The 17098-nt window shown below is 49.1% G+C and overlaps 1 protein-coding gene and 1 long non-coding RNA gene across 2 annotated transcripts; one reads left to right on the top strand and one right to left on the bottom strand.

Moving 5' to 3' along the window:
* On the top strand, window positions 7–4576 carry LOC102162536. Its single transcript, XR_308572.3, has 3 exons — window positions 7–493; window positions 711–801; window positions 1192–4576. It is a non-coding gene; the product is annotated as an uncharacterized LOC102162536 (long non-coding RNA).
* Window positions 8440–17050, bottom strand: FASTKD3 (FAST kinase domains 3). The gene is given in 8 exon segments (XM_003134149.4): window positions 8440–8782; window positions 9897–9979; window positions 9982–10010; window positions 10339–10408; window positions 11516–11690; window positions 13848–13933; window positions 14601–16068; window positions 16947–17050. Coding segments are annotated over 7 exon segments (1989 nt in total). The 5' UTR covers window positions 16039–16068; window positions 16947–17050; the 3' UTR covers window positions 8440–8674.

The following is a 17098-nucleotide window of genomic DNA, read 5'->3' as shown; positions in this document are numbered from 1 at the left end:
CTTTCCTTCTGGGTGAGTCCGCGGAGCCCCCTCGGCTAAAGCCGCTGCGTGGGGTTCCCGCGTCGGAGGCTCCTCTGGGGTCCGCGCTTTCCCACCTGTTTCGCTCTCCCCACGCAGAGTCGGACCCTCCACTCACAGACCCCTCGCTGTGCGTGGGGCAGTCAGTGACCTTGCGCCTGCTGTGTTCCAGGGCTGGGGTGTAGCCTCGAACCCTGCTCCAGTGAGAGAAGCAGGCGGTAGGTGTGAAAAGATGAGAAACTTGAAGAGGATCTGGAACAGCGCTGCGCAATAGGAACGTAGAGAGAGCCGAGCGGCAGGAGTAATTGAAAACTTTCTGGTAACCACGCTCCCATCGTTTCCTGAGCAGCGGTCCTCTTAAAAGCCCTGGCAAAGAAAAGAAAAAACTCTTATAATTTCCTACTGCTTCTCTCAGTTTCACCAACTTCTTAAAAACCAGACGTAGGAGGTCCGCTAATGGTCAAGCCTTCGGCAGGTGAGCTGGTGTCACATTTTGTAAAGTGGAAGCAGTTGAGGCCAATTATCTTGAGAATTCAGCTAAAACTGAGACTGGAATCGTTTCATTGTGAAATCTCTTTTCGCAGCTATGTGGACTATCCGCTAGTCAGTTTTTGTAGGTGACAATTTGTTCTGCACTAGACTGATAGCTGTAGGGCGTCCAGTTACCCACCTCCCGTCTTTCTCTCTAATAGCTCAAGTCTGGCACGGGGCAGATACTCAACAGCTACATGGTGACTCGGTAAAGAAATTCAGCTGTCAGAGTGGCTTGGGTTCCTTCTAAAGGTGAGTCTGGGACAAGGGTTGGATGCTCTTGCTTTGTTGGGGAGGTGATTCCAGGGGGCGGAAGGTGAGGGACAGGAGGAGGGAGAACCCAGGAAAGTCACTTCAAGGCTAAATTCTCAAGGTCATCCCTGAGGGCGATTGGAGCTCCATCGTGTCCAGGAGCCTGGAGCAAGCCTCTCAGAATCACTCCCAGGTCAAGGAGGCAGCTTTTCTTTCTGGCTCTCAGGCCTCCTGGGGTGAGACTTCCTTCTGGATTGTTCACTCCTGCCCTTGTACGACCCCTACCCAGACCTGCCTAGGCTCTCCTGTGGGTCCCCTTGGGGTCACAGAAGTCCTGGGGCTGCCAGCAACAGGCACCAGCATTCAGCTGAGATGTGATGCTGTTTTTAGGAGATGGGTTGCAGCCCCGGAAGGACCACCACCCCGAGGGTGGATTCACACGTGAGGCCAAGAGGCTACGGGGCTGAAACGGGAGGTGGAGGAAACAATAGGTAAGGTGAAGTTGGCTGGTTGCAACTACCCAGACGTTTTAGTTCCTTTTTAAATAAATATTTCCCCATGTAATCCTGTTATGTATTCCAGGTACATGAATGGAATGCAAGGTCAAAGGATCTAATTTGTTTAAGCCCCCATGTCTGTGATTTGTACTTGAACGTTCAATGTGGGGGAAGGTGTTGGGGAGAGGGCTTGGATCGTCAGTGTTGGAAAATGAGACACACGAACACGGGGAGGTCTCGACAAGGCTCTTTCCTTTTGCAGAAGGGCACGGGTGCTCCAAAAGCCGCGCAAAGGGGAAAAGACCCTCCCCTATTTATCCCTAACGCAGGTGATGTACCGGCCCCTTCCCATGGGGCGGGTCAGGGCGCACATTCTTCTCCTGGGCTAATTTGAAACAAATTGCAACTGGGAGAAGAGGAAGAGAGGAGAAGGGTCACCAAGATTTCCTTTGATAGAAAAGACATTATGTTACTTTCCACAAAGGGAAGGATAAGAAAACAGAAACCCTATTCTCAGAAGTGGGTTAATAGTACAAGAAGGCACACTGAGTGCGGGTTAAGTCTGCAGGAGATCAGATCAGCTTTGTTTCACATGGCACCCTCCATCATTTCATCCCACTACTGCATCCTAGAATCTTCACCAGCGGCCAGAGCTGACGCTGGGTGCCAGTTCTCTGACTGCTGTTCGTGCAGCCTGCTCTGGGATCTGCCTGGACCACCCTGCTGCTGAAGCTTCCTCCTGGGAGATGGGGACACAGACAGACCCTGGAGGCTGCTACAGCTGTGGGAACTTGGGCAGTTCATGGGAGCAAAGGAGGTGCCTGGTCCAAACCACAGCTGGAAGCTGTGCCATTTCTCTTGACATCTGGGCAGAACGTAAGCCTTGGAGGGACCGGTTGGCAGGAATTCTTGTTGATTGGAGGCAGGGAAGGAGAAAGCAGAGGTGGCCGCTGTCATGTGACATTAGCATCACGTTAGCGATGGCTTCAGCACCTCTTGGGTGGCGTGTGTTATCGTGAGTTCTCATGAACTCACAGACTTGAAACGGGTGACAGGGTGGTGGATGCCCCTCCCGAAAGGTGTATGACAGATCCGGAAAGGGAGGGGCTGGTCTGAGGGGAAGTTTCCTCCTTGGGGCCCTCAGACCATTCAGAGAGGGGGCCATGGCCTGGACAAAGCACAGGGCTTCAGCCAGCAGAGTGACTCACCTGGGGACAGGAAACATCCGGATGACCTCCCTTCCACCTTGTGAACCCTCGTTAACGGGGGCAGGGGGGGCAAATCACCTCTGAACCCACGAAAACGACGTTGTCTTTCTAAAAGCTCTTCTGTCGAAAATGCAGAAATTTTAAAACAAGGTTGATGTCTCTGTTTTTTTGGTCCCAGCATGGCATATGGAATCACATGTGAGCTGCTGCTGCAACCTACAGCACAGCTGCAGCAATGCCAGATCCTTAACCCACCATGCCGCAGGGGGAACTCCCGCTATCTCCATTTTAAGTTTAAAAGCTCTCACAATTATGTGGCTTTGAGAGTTCACTGTAAAGTCATTTAAGTGGCCCAATGGACATAACTGGACTTTTAATTCACAGGCTTTGAAACATCTTTAAATGACTTGGATTGAGCACTTCTCTGCTGTTGGTAGGTTTTATGATGGTTCCTAGTAAGAGGGATGGATGTATAGACACACATGCCTGTCACTGGCGAGGAGGACAGCGCCTGTCTGTGTATCTAGGAAATTCAAAGGTCATTTTGAACTCGAAGGTTAAGAAATGATGTTCCTGCTACACCTTTTCCAGACTCCCTCTCAGCGCTGTTTGGCAGTGACAGTAACGGCATGGTCCTGGGGACCACGGCCCGTTCTCCAAACCATCTGCACCTGATCTCGGCCCCGGGCAGTGGTGCATGGTGGGGTTAACAAGGCTTTCCCTCATCTGACACCTCCTTCCTCCCTGGGGAAGAGGCATGAATGCTGCCAATAAGTAGACTCAAAGTATGTTTGTCATTAAGCTTTTCCTGTAGGCTGGCTCGTTCAATTGATGGAGTTGCTCTGGTGAGTTACTTTAAGCTTCCAACTTATAAATCAAGATGTAGTCATATCAATTCAATGTTGGTTTGTTCACCTCGTTGATTTTGAAATAAAAATGAATGTGATTTTAGAGATGCCCCAAGTGAAAAATCCCCAATACTGACGCCACTAGCAATGAGCAGCACTGCCTGCTGGAACCAGGGTTCCTTACAGGGCACTGACCCCAGGTCTGGGGCAGGAGATGGTAAGTGAGCCTAGCATATCCTGCTCTGCCAAGAACTTTTCGGAAACTAAGGTGTCAAGGTCAAAAGGACAAAGAGGCCAACCTGAAGGGTATCCCGTTGCTCTAAAATACGACAATGAAGCATCCAAAAGATGAGTGAGATGGATTGAAGTACATGGCATACATAAAATTTCATGAATTCGTGAATATCCTAAAACAAACAGCTAACCAGCTCTTTAGTTTAAAATTTGATGCACGGAAAGACAGATTTATCTTGCTTTTTTTTTTCCCTGTACAAACCTTATTTAAGAGTTCACAAAGAGGTGACAGGAGAAATTTCTTTACAGATGCATACAAGCTAATAAAAGTAGAAGGAATGATAGTTAAGAAATCATTAAAAACAAACACCTATTGGAGTAATGAATTTAGGCAACAGTCATCAAAGACATTAAAGCAGTAGGTGACAGGTGAATGGGGACCAGCCAGTGGATGGATCAGGCTGGGGATCCAGGAACTGACTGTCAATCTCTTATCACTAAGAGCGGATGATGAGACGTTACAATGTGATGCAAAGCAGATATGCAGCACCATCTCTGAAGCTGAAAAAAATTCCTCTGAATCTAAGCAAGCCTCTGTGTCTAACCTTTCACTTAACAGAAAATACAGCAGGTAGAGAAACCAGTTAGAAAATGTCAAATCAATACCGTGGGACATTTTACAGGGCGGCCAATCTAATTTCTCCAAAGAATTAATGACACGGAAACAAAGCAGGGGAGGGGACAGCTACAGACATGAGACTTAAGACTTACTCGTGGGCTTTGTTCAGATCCTGATTCAGGGGAGTTCCCATCGTGGCGCAGTGGTTAACAAATCTGACTAGGAACCATGAGGTTTCGGGTTCGATCCCTGGCCTTGCTCAGTGGGTTAAGGATCCAGTGTTGCCATGAGTTGTGGTGTAGGTCACAGATGCAGCTCGGATCCCGTGTTGCTGTGGCTCTTACGTAGGCCGGCGGCTACAGCTCTGATTAGACCCCTAGCCTGGGAACCTCCATATGCAGCCCTAGAAAAAACCAAAAACAAAAAGACAGATCCTGATTCAAACAAATCAACTGTTACGAAATATATTTCAGACAGCATAGGAAACTTAGAATAGAGACCAGGTACTAAACGAGCACAGGCAACAGTGGTTAGTTTTATTAGTTACAGTAATGGCAGTATCGCTAAACAAGTTCATTGGTTATGGATGCATACTGGAGTATTAGGATAAAAGCCTGTGGTAGCTTGGATTTCTCTAGAAACACTCCAATAAAGAAAGGAGGAGAGTGCTTTGGGTTAAGGAGCCAGTGTTGTCCCTTGCATCGTTGTTAGGTTCCATCCCTGGCTCGGGAACTTCCACATACAAGTGTGGCAAAAAAAAGAAATAGAAAGAAAGGAAAAAGAAGGAGGAAGGGAGGGAGAATAAGACAATAAATAGACAAAGCAGTGTTGGAAACTTTTGGTATTTTCACACCAAATACAGGGACTCGTGAATTCATTATACTATTCTTTCTATGCTTGTGTGTGTTCTGTTTTTCCAGAATCACATTTAGAGTAGAATTATTGACACACTCTTTCAAGCAAAGTTTAGAACCCAGAACGTCAATTCAAGACAAAAATAGGAGATCTCACTGTGACACAGTTGGTGAGGAATCCCCTGCAGTAGCTCAGGTCACTGCAGAGGCCCAGGTTCCATCCATGGCCAGGCACAGTGGCTTAAAGGATCCACCATAGGTCACAGCTTGAGCTCAGATTCAATCCCTGGCATGGGACTATCCATATGCCAAGGATGTGGCCATTAAAAAAAAAAAAAAAAAAAAAAAAGACGCAAATAGTGTGGACCACATGCCAGAAACTTTGGGAAGAGCTGAGGAGAGAGGTTTTTTCCTGAGACGGGCTTTTAAGTATATTAAGGCAAAACTTCTTCTGATGGAGCCAACAACCCACGAACACCGACAAAAGATGAGGCTTAGTGACCACTGAGAAAAGGGAGTCTGCACACCAGAGGCGCCCCACCGAGGGACGGATGGCCAGGGCGAGTAGAGGATTGGCGTGCGATGGAAGCAAGCTGAGTTGGAGAGACTTGCAGGGAGCCAGCTTGTGTGTAAGTGGGCCAACCTTAGGTCTGGCCTGAGAAGAGGACCTGGGACCTCAAAGGTAAGAAAATGTGGGCTATTGCGTCGTGAACCCTCTTAGAAGCAGCTCTGCATCACCTTGGACAATGAGGCCACTTCTCCGCTGCAGATGCCCCAAGGCTCAGATCCCACAGGCAGTCCTGGCACGTGCCAGTCTTACTGATACAATTTCAAACAGCAAAGATTTTATAGATGGGGATTTCGCAGCACGATGTCCTTGATGCTGATCAGCAAAAGGAGCTGCCACCTCGGGAGTGTCCACCAGGAGGCAGTGGTTCTCCTCGTGCAGCATCCCTGCCCAGCACCCTCCAGCTGTGACAGGGGAAGTTTGAGGGCAGCGTAATTCCTGTACCAGTAGCAAGAGCCCACGTGGCTCTCTGACATTTACTGTCTTCCGGGTACTGGCCATAGAAACAGACAATGTCATTTCATGATCCTGCAACTGAGCGGGACCCTATGGGGCCTTCCTGGGACAGGCCCCTCCCCATAGTCTCTGCTGTGGCTTCTCACCTAAGCACCTAGGTGACACATCTGGTATACACTTCCTGAGTTGTTTTAGATGCTAAAACCACCCCCAAATGGAAGAAACTAACTACTTGATGAATCATGAGCACAAAGCCCCCAGATCCACTGGTGCCTAAGGATTGACCATGTTAAACCTGAAGTCACCCTGTTACCGCACCACCAGCCAATCAGAGGATTGTGTGTGAGCAGATCGCAGACCCTGGGATGCTCCTCCTTCACCTGGCTTTTGGGAATGCGTGGCTGGGAGTTCCCACTGTGGCACACAGTGGGTTAAGGATCTGGTGCTGCTGCAGCTATGACATAGGTTGCAACTCCAACTCAGGTTCAGTCCCTGGCCCAGGAACTTCCATATGCCATGGAGGCGGCCAAAAAAGAAAAGAAAAGAAAAAAGAAAAAAAAAGCTTTGCTGAACCCCCTAGGAGAGTTCGGGCTTTTTGAGCACCAGCTGTCTGGACCTCTTGCTTGACATCTGCAATAAACGCTGCACTTTCCTTCATCCCATCTTGGGGTCAGCAGGGTGGCTTTATTGCGTGCGAGGGAGTGGACCGAAGTTTGGTTCCGTAACAACCCGCTATGTATTTAGACCCCAAGTGGGTCTTGGTATATTTCCAGTTTGGGCACATCTCAGCCTTTGGAGGCTAGTTCACCACCACGGAGCCAAGATCCCCTCCCTGAATTTGTGGGCAGTCTTCCAGTGGTTGTTTTAGAGGGAACAGACTCCCCCCTCCCCAGAATCCTATCGAATATGTTCAATTCTGCTCCTTCCTATTCTTTCTTCCATCTAACGAGTATTTCCCAAGACACACACGCACACACACCCCGCCCCCCACCATGGTCTCCTGGATCCTGGGCCAGGGATCATCCAGGTTCAAAATATCCTAACCCTTTGCTGCCCCCTAGTGTTGGGCCTGAAGACCAGCACTGTTGCTTCGGGGTTATGCTTGCAAGTAAAACAATTTTTTCACCTATTTTTCTTTGCTTTATTTTTTCCCCTTATCTTTCACTTTTATTTATTTTTATTTTGTTTGTCTTTTCTAGGGCTGCACCCGTGGCACATGGAGCTTCCGAGGCTAGGGGTCTAATTGGAGCTACAGCTGCCGGCCTACACCAAAGCCACAGCAACACAGGATCCGAGCTTCGTCTGCAACCTACACCACAGCCCATGGCAACGCCGGATCCTTAACCCACTGAATGACGCCAGTAATCGAACCTGCAACCTCATGGTTCCTGGTCGGATTCATTAACCACTGAGCCACTATGGGAACTCCTAACACCTTGGGATTTCTAAGTGCAGAGAGTGGTAAGGGTGTCTTTTCTGAATGAGGTGACTTTTGGAATGTCCCACGTCACCTAAGGATGGGGGCTGGTTATCTGGACGTCACATCAATTGCCAATGACTTCATCAGTCAGCCTGTGTAACGAAGCCTCCATAAGCCCCCAAGGGGCCAGTTTCAGAGCTTTCTGGCAGGTGAGCAGGTGAGCAGGTGAGCTTGGGGGAGAGAGGTGTACCTGGCGAGGACATGGAAACTCCACATCTTGCTCTGATTACCGCTTTCATCTGGCTCTTCCTGCATCATATCCTTTGATGATAAACCAGTCTTTCTCTACGAGCCACCCTTGCAAATGTATGGAACCCGGAGGCGGTGTCACTGGACCCTCTAATCCATAGCCAGCTGGTTAGAAGCACAGGTCATGTGACAACTTGGACTCTCTGGACAGGAGTTGGTGGTGGACGGTCCTGGGGACTGGGCCCTCACCTGTGGATCAGATGCCCTCTGCGGTTGGACGCTCTGAGAGCAGAGCTCAGCCTGAGGACCCCAGCTGCTGGAGGACTGCCCAGTGTGTGGAGGCCCAAGTGCACCTGTAACTGGGTACAGAACCCTTTCTGTCTCTGAAAGCTTGACCTTCACCATAATGGGACAACGAAGCATCGGCAATGAACCAAAGAACTTTAACCCATTCCGAATTCAAAAGGTGGATGTTTAAGTGTACAATTGCATATGCTTACATCCAAAGGCCTCGCCCGTCCTCCACTGCTTCTTCTCCCGACCACGTATTACTTCCTCTACCAAAATATAAGAGACACACGGGAGAGAAAATTTCCTTACCTTTGCGAGAAAAGGAAACAAAGTTCTCCCAGAGTTTATTTTCCGTTAGCACTGAACTGTCACAAAGGCAAGACTGAAAGACAATGACACGACTTAGTACGTTCCTTTATTGTACGCGGGATCGACTGTTTGCTGTATAAAAGGACCTGTGGCACAGGTGTTAAATAAAGACGACATAGATTCATTTCAGATGCACCGCTGATGAGTCTACACAAGGTAGAAGCAAACTGGAGACCCTCTCTCTCCATGTGGTCGCCACGGGCCACACACAAACGGCTCCTTTGCACGTTCTTTCAGTATTTGAGATCTGAAGCCAGTATTCATTCTTGATACCAGTGACTACCAGGGTTTTGAGAAAATAGTTTTCTTTGTAAATATTCCACTAATTCAAGCCTTGATTTTAGCATCTCGATCTCGTAATAGGGAATCTATAAAGAGAGGAAAATGAAATCCATCACGATCCCTCACAATCTGAAGTTACCTGGTGTTTGGTTCACACCCTCCCCAGGGCAGAATGTAAGCTGCTGAGGGCAGAGGTGGCAGCCAGCTCGTGCCGCGCGTGAGCCGAGTGCCCGTCCTGGTGCTGCCGGCAGCCGCAGCTCCCTCAGCAGGTGGGACGCCTAAAGGAGGTGAAACAGGACCCCTGTCCTCGAGGGGCTGACAAATTTGGGGCTACTGGAAATATACAACGAATCCAGAACATAAACGGTAACACAAAGCAGAACGTGTAAGAAAATGGGTGCTCCAGCCTTGAGGGGGGAGGCGGCATGGATTAGGGGGAAGGTCAGCCTGAGCTGGGAGTCGGTGAAGGATCAGAATTCAGACCCTCCGAGCGGGGGGACCACCTGAAGTGGCGTGGACGTGGGGGAGGGGCCAGAGAGAGACCACCCTGCAGAGCAGGTGCGGAGCAGACCGCAGGGGGTGGGGGTCTGAAGGCTGAGGGGCGCGGGGGTTCGGGGGGGGGGGGTCCACTTTATCCCAGAGGCAGCACGGAAACAGTGGAGGCTTCTGAGCGCACGCTGGTCCGACTGGTGCTCGGAAAATTACTCCGCGTCTGTACAGGCCGAGTGGGAAAGAGCAACCAGCCAGGAAAGCGAGTGGGAAACGGGGACGCCTCGGGAACATGCACCGTGGTTCCTCACACGAGGCCTGAGTGACCCACGGGGTAAACGCAGTCTTAGACGTTACGTGTTGATCAAGGTCCTGGTTTTACGGTTATCCGGCCCATTTTATTCACTAGATCAAAGGGAAATTAAAACCAAATAGATATTCCAATAACTCAGTCATGCTAAAGGCAAAGTGAAGCGTAGCTTATACAGAATTTAGGGTTGGCTCACTTTTGGAAAACAAAGGGTTTGAAAATTATGGCTCTCAGAACAAAGTAAGAGACTTAAGCCTAATGAACAAAGCCGGCGTTTAAAGGAGATCTAAGAGTCTTGGTCCATTGGGCTGGCGTGTCCCTTGGTATCCTCAAAAAAACCAAATCTGAACTAGAAATGGCTTTGGTGAAAAAAAAAAAAAAAAGAATAGGCGAAACCGTACCTGAACAACCTGATAGCCAAGTAAGTGCAGGTGTCTTTGTTTAGTGGCTTCCTTGCCCAGCAAGTGTTTGCTGCTCAAACAAACCTTCTGGGCCCATTGATGCACAGTGCTACCCTAAAAAGCCAAAGAGGAAAGAGAAGCTTAATTTTTAAAACAACCCCACATACGTCTATGGTTTTAGCTGCCAGAGTTTACTGGGGATTAGGCTAGTCCTTCAGGCCAATACTATTTTTAAGGGAATCGTGATTGTTATCCGTTCATCTGTTGAAAAAAAAAGCCCCAACTTTATTAAACACTGAGGTCCATAAAATTTCCAGAACGGGTGTGCCGTAGTCCAGAATGTCCAGAATCCTGTCTACTTCTTCACTTTCTTAAGAAAACAATCCCTGTGCCTTGAGCTGGACCAGGCCTGTCACATCAAAATCACAACAATTCTCATTACCTTCTATGCACATCTTCATCGGCTGTAAACGGTAACACAAATCCGTCTTCATCTAATTTAATCTCCACATCTGGTGAGAGAAGAAAGGAAAAAATTCTTCGTGTGATACCCTCACAAGCACTATCTTCCTTTCCTCCTGGCTGATTTGATTTCTTCCACGCTGCATTTAGCAACTGGGCGGAAGGCTGCAAAGTAATGACCACACCAGGCATCGCAGTGAGAATTTCAGTGTAAGCAGAGCTGCAACCTACCCAGGCAGCCTTAAACTGCGCCGGCTCCACGGCACCAAGACAAGGAGGACTGCTCGAGGTGTCGGGGGCACGACGGGACCCACGCGCACTGTCACCCTCCTGTAACAACCGCCGGGAAGAGTGAAGAAGCCAAGGAAGACACCTGCGCTGGCGCCCTTGCCCCCTGGAGCAGCGCCAGGGCCCCCAGAGGTGAAGCAGTCTGCACCCCAACTCGCGGGCCCTGAGCGTGGTAGGCACCCCCTTCTTCCCTGTAAAAGGAGCCCACAAAGGCGGGGCCTGAGACTGACCCCCAGGCGCCTATAAACACTGTCCCCTCTGGGCTATGTGCCTTTGACTCGGCGAAGTGAAAGGCAGGACTCTGATGCTAAGGTGACAGCAGAAATCTTACACCTGTGCTGTCCACCTCGGCAGCCCCGGGCCACCCGAGGCTACTAAGCATCTCAGGCATGGCCAGTGCGACCGGGGACCCGAACTGTGCTGTTCAGAACTGTGAGCAGCTGAGATCTCAACAGCTCCTGGGATGGTGCCCGCCATCCTGGGCAGCCCTGCTGGGAGCCGGGGACCAAGCACGGCGCTCGGTTTCTGGACACCTACTGCACCCCTGGTATCGTTCTGGGTTATTTACACCTCAGGCAAGTCTTGGAGGTCACTGTTCCTCCGACTCCTGTCTTGCAGATAAGAACGAGCAAGTGAAGGCCCCCAAATGAGGCCCCCAGGCGTTCCGTTCCTTGTAGCGAACAGGTGGGACTGAAACCCCCAGCGTGGTGTCTCTTTGGCCCGAAGCCACCCCCATTCCCATCTGCCTTCGAGAAGGGGCCGACCCTCCTGTGTGATTCCAGAGCTTTGGTGGCTTTAGCCCCTCATTTTCCCACCGAGGACAGCACGCTGAGGCTTAGGTCCCAGCTGCCAAACGCCCCACTACTCACCTATGGTGTAACAATAGGGTGTCAACACTTTCGAAGCAAAATACAGCCTGGCTCCTAAAAGGTCAATCAGTCCAAGCATGACAGATCTATAAAGCTGAAAGTCCATGGGGGTCTCCAGGGATGAGCACGGAGTAAGAAATGACTTCACTTGGTATTTCGGGAGAAGTTTGGGACCCTAAACATGTACATGCGACCATGAGAAAGAAAAACAAGACACAAAATCAGAGAATAAAATGAAGGTGGACTGCGTGGCAAAGTCTGATCCGAGATGACTTTAGAGCTATGCGAGGAGAAATATTTTCCCAAAATGACAGTGCCACATAGTCTTGCTATAGTTCAAGATTTGTTTTGACCGTAGTCAGTGGTCAGTGGTTAAGGAAGAAGGGGGAAGGAAGGGAGGGCGGAGGAAAAAACAGTCCTATCACACATCACCAATCACCTTTGGAACTCTTAGAATTGCTTTAAGAGCTGTGAGGATACTCAACCAGTTTTTAGAAGTGGGCAATGTGATAAGGCTGACACTCTGACACAGTAGGAAAAGGCCAACCATTTAATAAATGGTGCTGGTAACTGGCTATTCATCTGGAAAAGAACCGAGTTAAAGCCCTGCTCCACTGGACAGACTAAGCAATTCCAGAGAGATTTAAAGATCTAAATACAGTAAGGAAAAGAATACATGTATATTTTTTCTTTTTAGGGCCACACCCACGGCACATGCGAGTTCCCAGGGGTGGGGTCGAATCGGAGCTACAGCGGCCGACCTGCGCCATAGCCACAGCCACAGCAACACCAGATCTTTAACCCACTGAGCGAGGCCAGGGGTCGAACCCAGATCCTCATGGATCCTAGTCGGGATTGTTAACCTCTGAGCCGGGAAGGGAATTCCCGATGTTTTTAAAATTTAGCAAAATATTTACATTCCCTTAGGAGCTGTAAAATATCCTTAAACAAGATAGCAGCCATCAAAGATGGATAGATTTGACTACAGGAAACAAACATTTCTATATGGCAAAAAAAGGCATCATAAATAATATTAAAACTAAAGAAACTTAAAACCACAAACCAGGAGGAAAATACATGCAACATTGGTAACAGTTAATGGATATGTTTCACAATGTGTTCTAAGACAAAAAACAAAAGGACAAAACCCAAAATGCAAGACAAACAACCCAGTAGAAATAGGAGTTAAGGTATAACAGGGCAATTCGCAGCAAATGTAAACGAACAATAAACATTTGAAAATGGGCTCAAGTTCACTACTGCTCATTACGATGCAACGTAAGCCTGTGACATGACATCTCACTGAGTGTAATGACAAAAGTTCAAAGGACCAAAAACCGAAACAGAAGTGGGGAGACATGGCCACGTTCATTCACTGCTGGTGAAATGTGACATCTACAAATATTAAGAAAAAAAAACCAAAAAACCTGTCAGGATCTACTGAACATTAATCCAGTAATCCCACATTCTGGAATCTAGTCTTTAGAGTAAAAGGTCAAAAAGGCTGCAGTACGAAAGGTACGTTAGCACGTTTAATTATGACAACACGGCTGAGTAAGACAAATGCTGGAAAAAGCCTGAAAGTCCACCAGTGGTGGGCCAGCAGAATAGACGCCACGAAATATCAGGCCATTCTTAAAAAGAAGGCAGCTGATCACTCCATATTATCCCTGAGGAATGCCTGTGATCCATGGGGCATAAAAGCAAACTATAGCTGGAATAGTCCCATTCCAAGAAAAGAGAGACACTAGATAGTGTTCGGGAGCTGCTTGTAAAGTGGCTCAGTCCAGTACCAAGGGCCCAGCAGGGATGAGCGGGTCTGGAGGGGCCGTTTCCGGTCCTGAATGACACACCTGATAGTTACAGGAGAGTGGATCCTCAGAGCCCTCTCTGCAAAACACAAACGCCGCCTACCCTGAATTCTATCTTGTAAGAGGGAGACTGCTGGCTTGGTTTAAAAACATACTCAGGGACGGTTCAGGATCCAATCAGGGTGGAGATTCCCAATTTTATATCCACCTGCACCGGGGTTGCTACAGCCCTTTACAGCCCTGAGAGCGAGTCCAGGAGTGCTGTGACTCATGGCCTGCAGCACTTCGGAACCTTCAGAGAATCGCGCAGCAGGAAAGGGCTCTTTCGATGACAAGAACACAGGGAAGGAGTCAATTTACTGGCGAAAAGGCTCTCTGGGGGCAACTAACTCCAAGGGAATGACAATTCTGCGTCCTAGTAAGGTTCCCGAGACAGCGCAAAAGAGAAGGATCTTAAAGGATCGGTGGGGCGGAGAACTGTCCTTGTAGGGAAAGAAAGCAACGCGCACTGGTGCCTTTACCTTATAGAAAGGACATTCTAGGACTGCGGTTAAGAAAAGTTGGGTCAGCTGTGCTAGGCTCAGTCTGTCCAAAGAGGACTCTTCACCTGAAATAAAAAGCACCCCAGTCACGGCTATGTTTGAATTTGGGCAGGTGCAATGAGAGAAAGACACATCAGCAGTGTACGACACTAATTCATTCACTCCAGTGAGGTACTTTCAAATGACACCAGGGAAAGAACTTGTGAGAATGAATTATGCTTCTCGCTTGCCATCTCAATGAAATCTTATTTTGGCTTCTAGGAACGCAAGCTCCGAACTAGAGAATTTAATTAAAAGTGACAAGCATATGTTAGTAGCGTTAGTGGGTCTCCGCTGCCTATGGAGTTCGAGATTTTTGACATGTTTGGGTGGCCTTGAATCAAGAGGAACGTTAGCATCTCCTGAGCAAAGAGGATCGAGGCAGGTGCTCTGTCATCAAAGATCCCAACATGTTACCAAGACCCGGCCAGATGCCACAGGAAGCCATAGTTTCTCAGGGCAGCAGAGTCTGTTCACCCAAAACTGTTTTCTCTCTTCACGCAACGACCTAGCATTCTTTATAACTGTGTTTATATCAGCATCTACAACTTCAGATTTCTTTAGATCAGTTATGGGATAAAAGAACAAAGGCAAAGCATAATTGCTCGATAAAAAAGGCACAGAGGTGACTTGAAAACATCACAAAAGTTCAGATGTTACGTTTTCTATTCTCAGAAGTTAGAACCAACTCACCTTGCAGCTGCTGAAGAAAATACGGGCTGAAGAGTTTGGCCATAAAGTTGACGGGGTGGCATTCAATAAGCGAACAGGAATGGAGAAGTTTCAATAGTGCTTTGGGTGGAAAAAAATTGAAATGAGTGAACAGTATGTTTTCGAGCTTCCTAAATAAAGCAGAGGCATTTGGTGGCAAATAATTGAGTTTTCCAAATGGCTCAAGTAACTCAGAAATCTGGCGAGGTGAAAATTTTTCTGATTGGCACACGAACATTTCTGCCACGGCATTGAGGATGGGTTTGGAAAGAATCAGCTTTCTGCTGCAGTACTCCATGACTTTGCTGACAACCTCGGGATCCAAAGTGAGACGGAGTGAGGTGACATGTTGCTCCAGGGCTTCGATAAAAAACCTGTCATTGTGCCCAAAGTGGATGAACGCGCCTAAGACTCTGCCAAGCTCTTCGTTGGTGAAATGCGGGATGTGCCTCACAGCATATTTACCCAATTTTATAACCAGAGGCAGTGCCTGAGTTTGATCCAGAACCACCAGGGCGGTGAGCATTTGGCTCATCGATTTAGGATTCAGCTTGGGAACTAATGACAGAGAAAAGTTATTTATCTTATTTAAAAACCTTTGGTGTTGGTCCACTTTTTCGGGACACGCCTGCAGTATCCTGTAAAGGGACAGGATATCCTCGGGGGGAAATTTTTCCACATTTTCTCCCTGCAGTTGACACAGAATCAGTTCTAGTGTTGAACAGCCTGGACCTTGCAGTTTAATCAGACTCTCCCCGAGAATACAAAGACTGTGAATGTCCAGACGGCCCCCTTCCAGACGGTGCTGGCACTCTGCCAGCAGGTTCAGCAACAAACTACTTTGAGGCTCCGCCTGCAGAGGAGTCAGGGCTTGCAAAGCAGTCACCAAACCCGCGTTTGACAGATTTGAGGGGTCCCGTCCAACCTGATCACACAAAGCTTGAAAGACACTATTCTCCAGGATTTCCTTGGGCAGCCAATGAGCACCGTCTTTCTTTTCCACTTCACAAATCCGGTGTAAGGCTTCTGCTGCCACAGTCTCAGGTAAAGCCGGCAGTGTGCTTATAAAACGCAGGACTTCTCCTGATGAACCAAGGTTGTTTAGTCTCCTGCAACACATCTCTTCGTCCACATTTTTCACGGTTTGTTCGAACCTGTCCCAATCGTGTACTTGAGAGAACACTGGCTCGCCAACGGGATGAAGGTCATTTCCATTTTCCGAATGGAACTTTTTACAGTGGGCATGATGGAACCTGACCCTGGCGGGCCCGGGCTGCAGTGAACAGAACCACAGACACAGATGCTCCTGGACTATCTTGTGAACGTGATTTACACGTGGATTTTTCAGAGCAGCCAGAGCTCCATGTATTCGAAAATCAGATAAATGACAAAGGTTTCTCCGCAAGGTAATTAAGGCCATGCCATTAGATCAACACCTCTCGATCTGTCACTATGTTAAAGAACAGAAAACATGGTCAAACATATGAGAACACGGTTCACTCAACATCGGTGTTTATGAAACTACGGATGAGAACCCCATAGGAGTGATTCCCCCTAAACATTTCCCTCTCCAACATTAAGTACCAGAAGAGCAGGCGCCTGGATCTAGTTACAAAAATCGCTATCATTTGCCAGGCAGTGCTATGCTGAAGTCTCCCAACAACACAGCGGATTAAGTCCTTTTATGTCATTTTAGAAACGAGCCCGCTGAAGCGCAAAGATGTCATGTCGTCAAATTGAAACTGCTAGTAAGTGGCAGAGCCAGGCTTCAAACTCAGGCAGTCTGGATGCTAAGCGCGCCTCGGAAGTGTCGGCTGATGGGAGGACTGGCGCTTGGTTCAACTCCCTCAAAAAAGGACCATTAATTCGGATCGGTCAAAGCAAAGGTGAAAAACGCGCTTAAAGGGCCCCGAGGTGTTGGTTTCCCTTCAGCCGTCAGGATTTGGCTGGGACTGAGAAACAAGAAGTTCTAACTCGGCAAATGGGGGCAAAGAAAGAATTTGAAAAGCAAAATGTTAGTCAATAAAGGGGGAAGGTGGTTCGCCGGTGCGCACCTGAACGCCCCGCGCTGCGAGCTGGGACCACAGGCGTGCGGGACAAGGGGGGACCGGGCGCCCGGGGGCTGGCGTCCACCTCGGAGTGAAAGGACGCGATGGGCCGGGCGTCCCTGAACCTGGTGCTCCAGGAAACCTGCGCTCAAGCACCGGGAGGGCGGCTACGGCGTCCGCGGAGCTGGGCGAACAAGGGCGGCGTGCGCGGCTGGGCGGAGCCGCGGACGACGCACGCCCGGCGCGGCCATCAGAGCCCAAAGCCGGGATGGGCACCTACCGGACTCAGCGCGCCGGGGGTCCTAGCAGCCCTGGAGGCGCCAGAACCTCGTGGGCCTCCGTACGCGCGCACCGCGGCGGGGGCTCTCAGCAGCCGGGCGCATGCGCAAGGTCCGGAGGCCGCCCCACGTCCGGCGCGCCGTGATTGGCCCA

Source organism: Sus scrofa, chromosome 16, assembly GCF_000003025.6.
Source record: "Sus scrofa isolate TJ Tabasco breed Duroc chromosome 16, Sscrofa11.1, whole genome shotgun sequence".
NCBI classification, from domain to species: Eukaryota; Metazoa; Chordata; class Mammalia; order Artiodactyla; family Suidae; genus Sus; species Sus scrofa.
The sequence above is the reverse complement of the archived record's forward strand: the minus strand, read 5'-3'. Positions and strand labels throughout refer to the sequence as shown.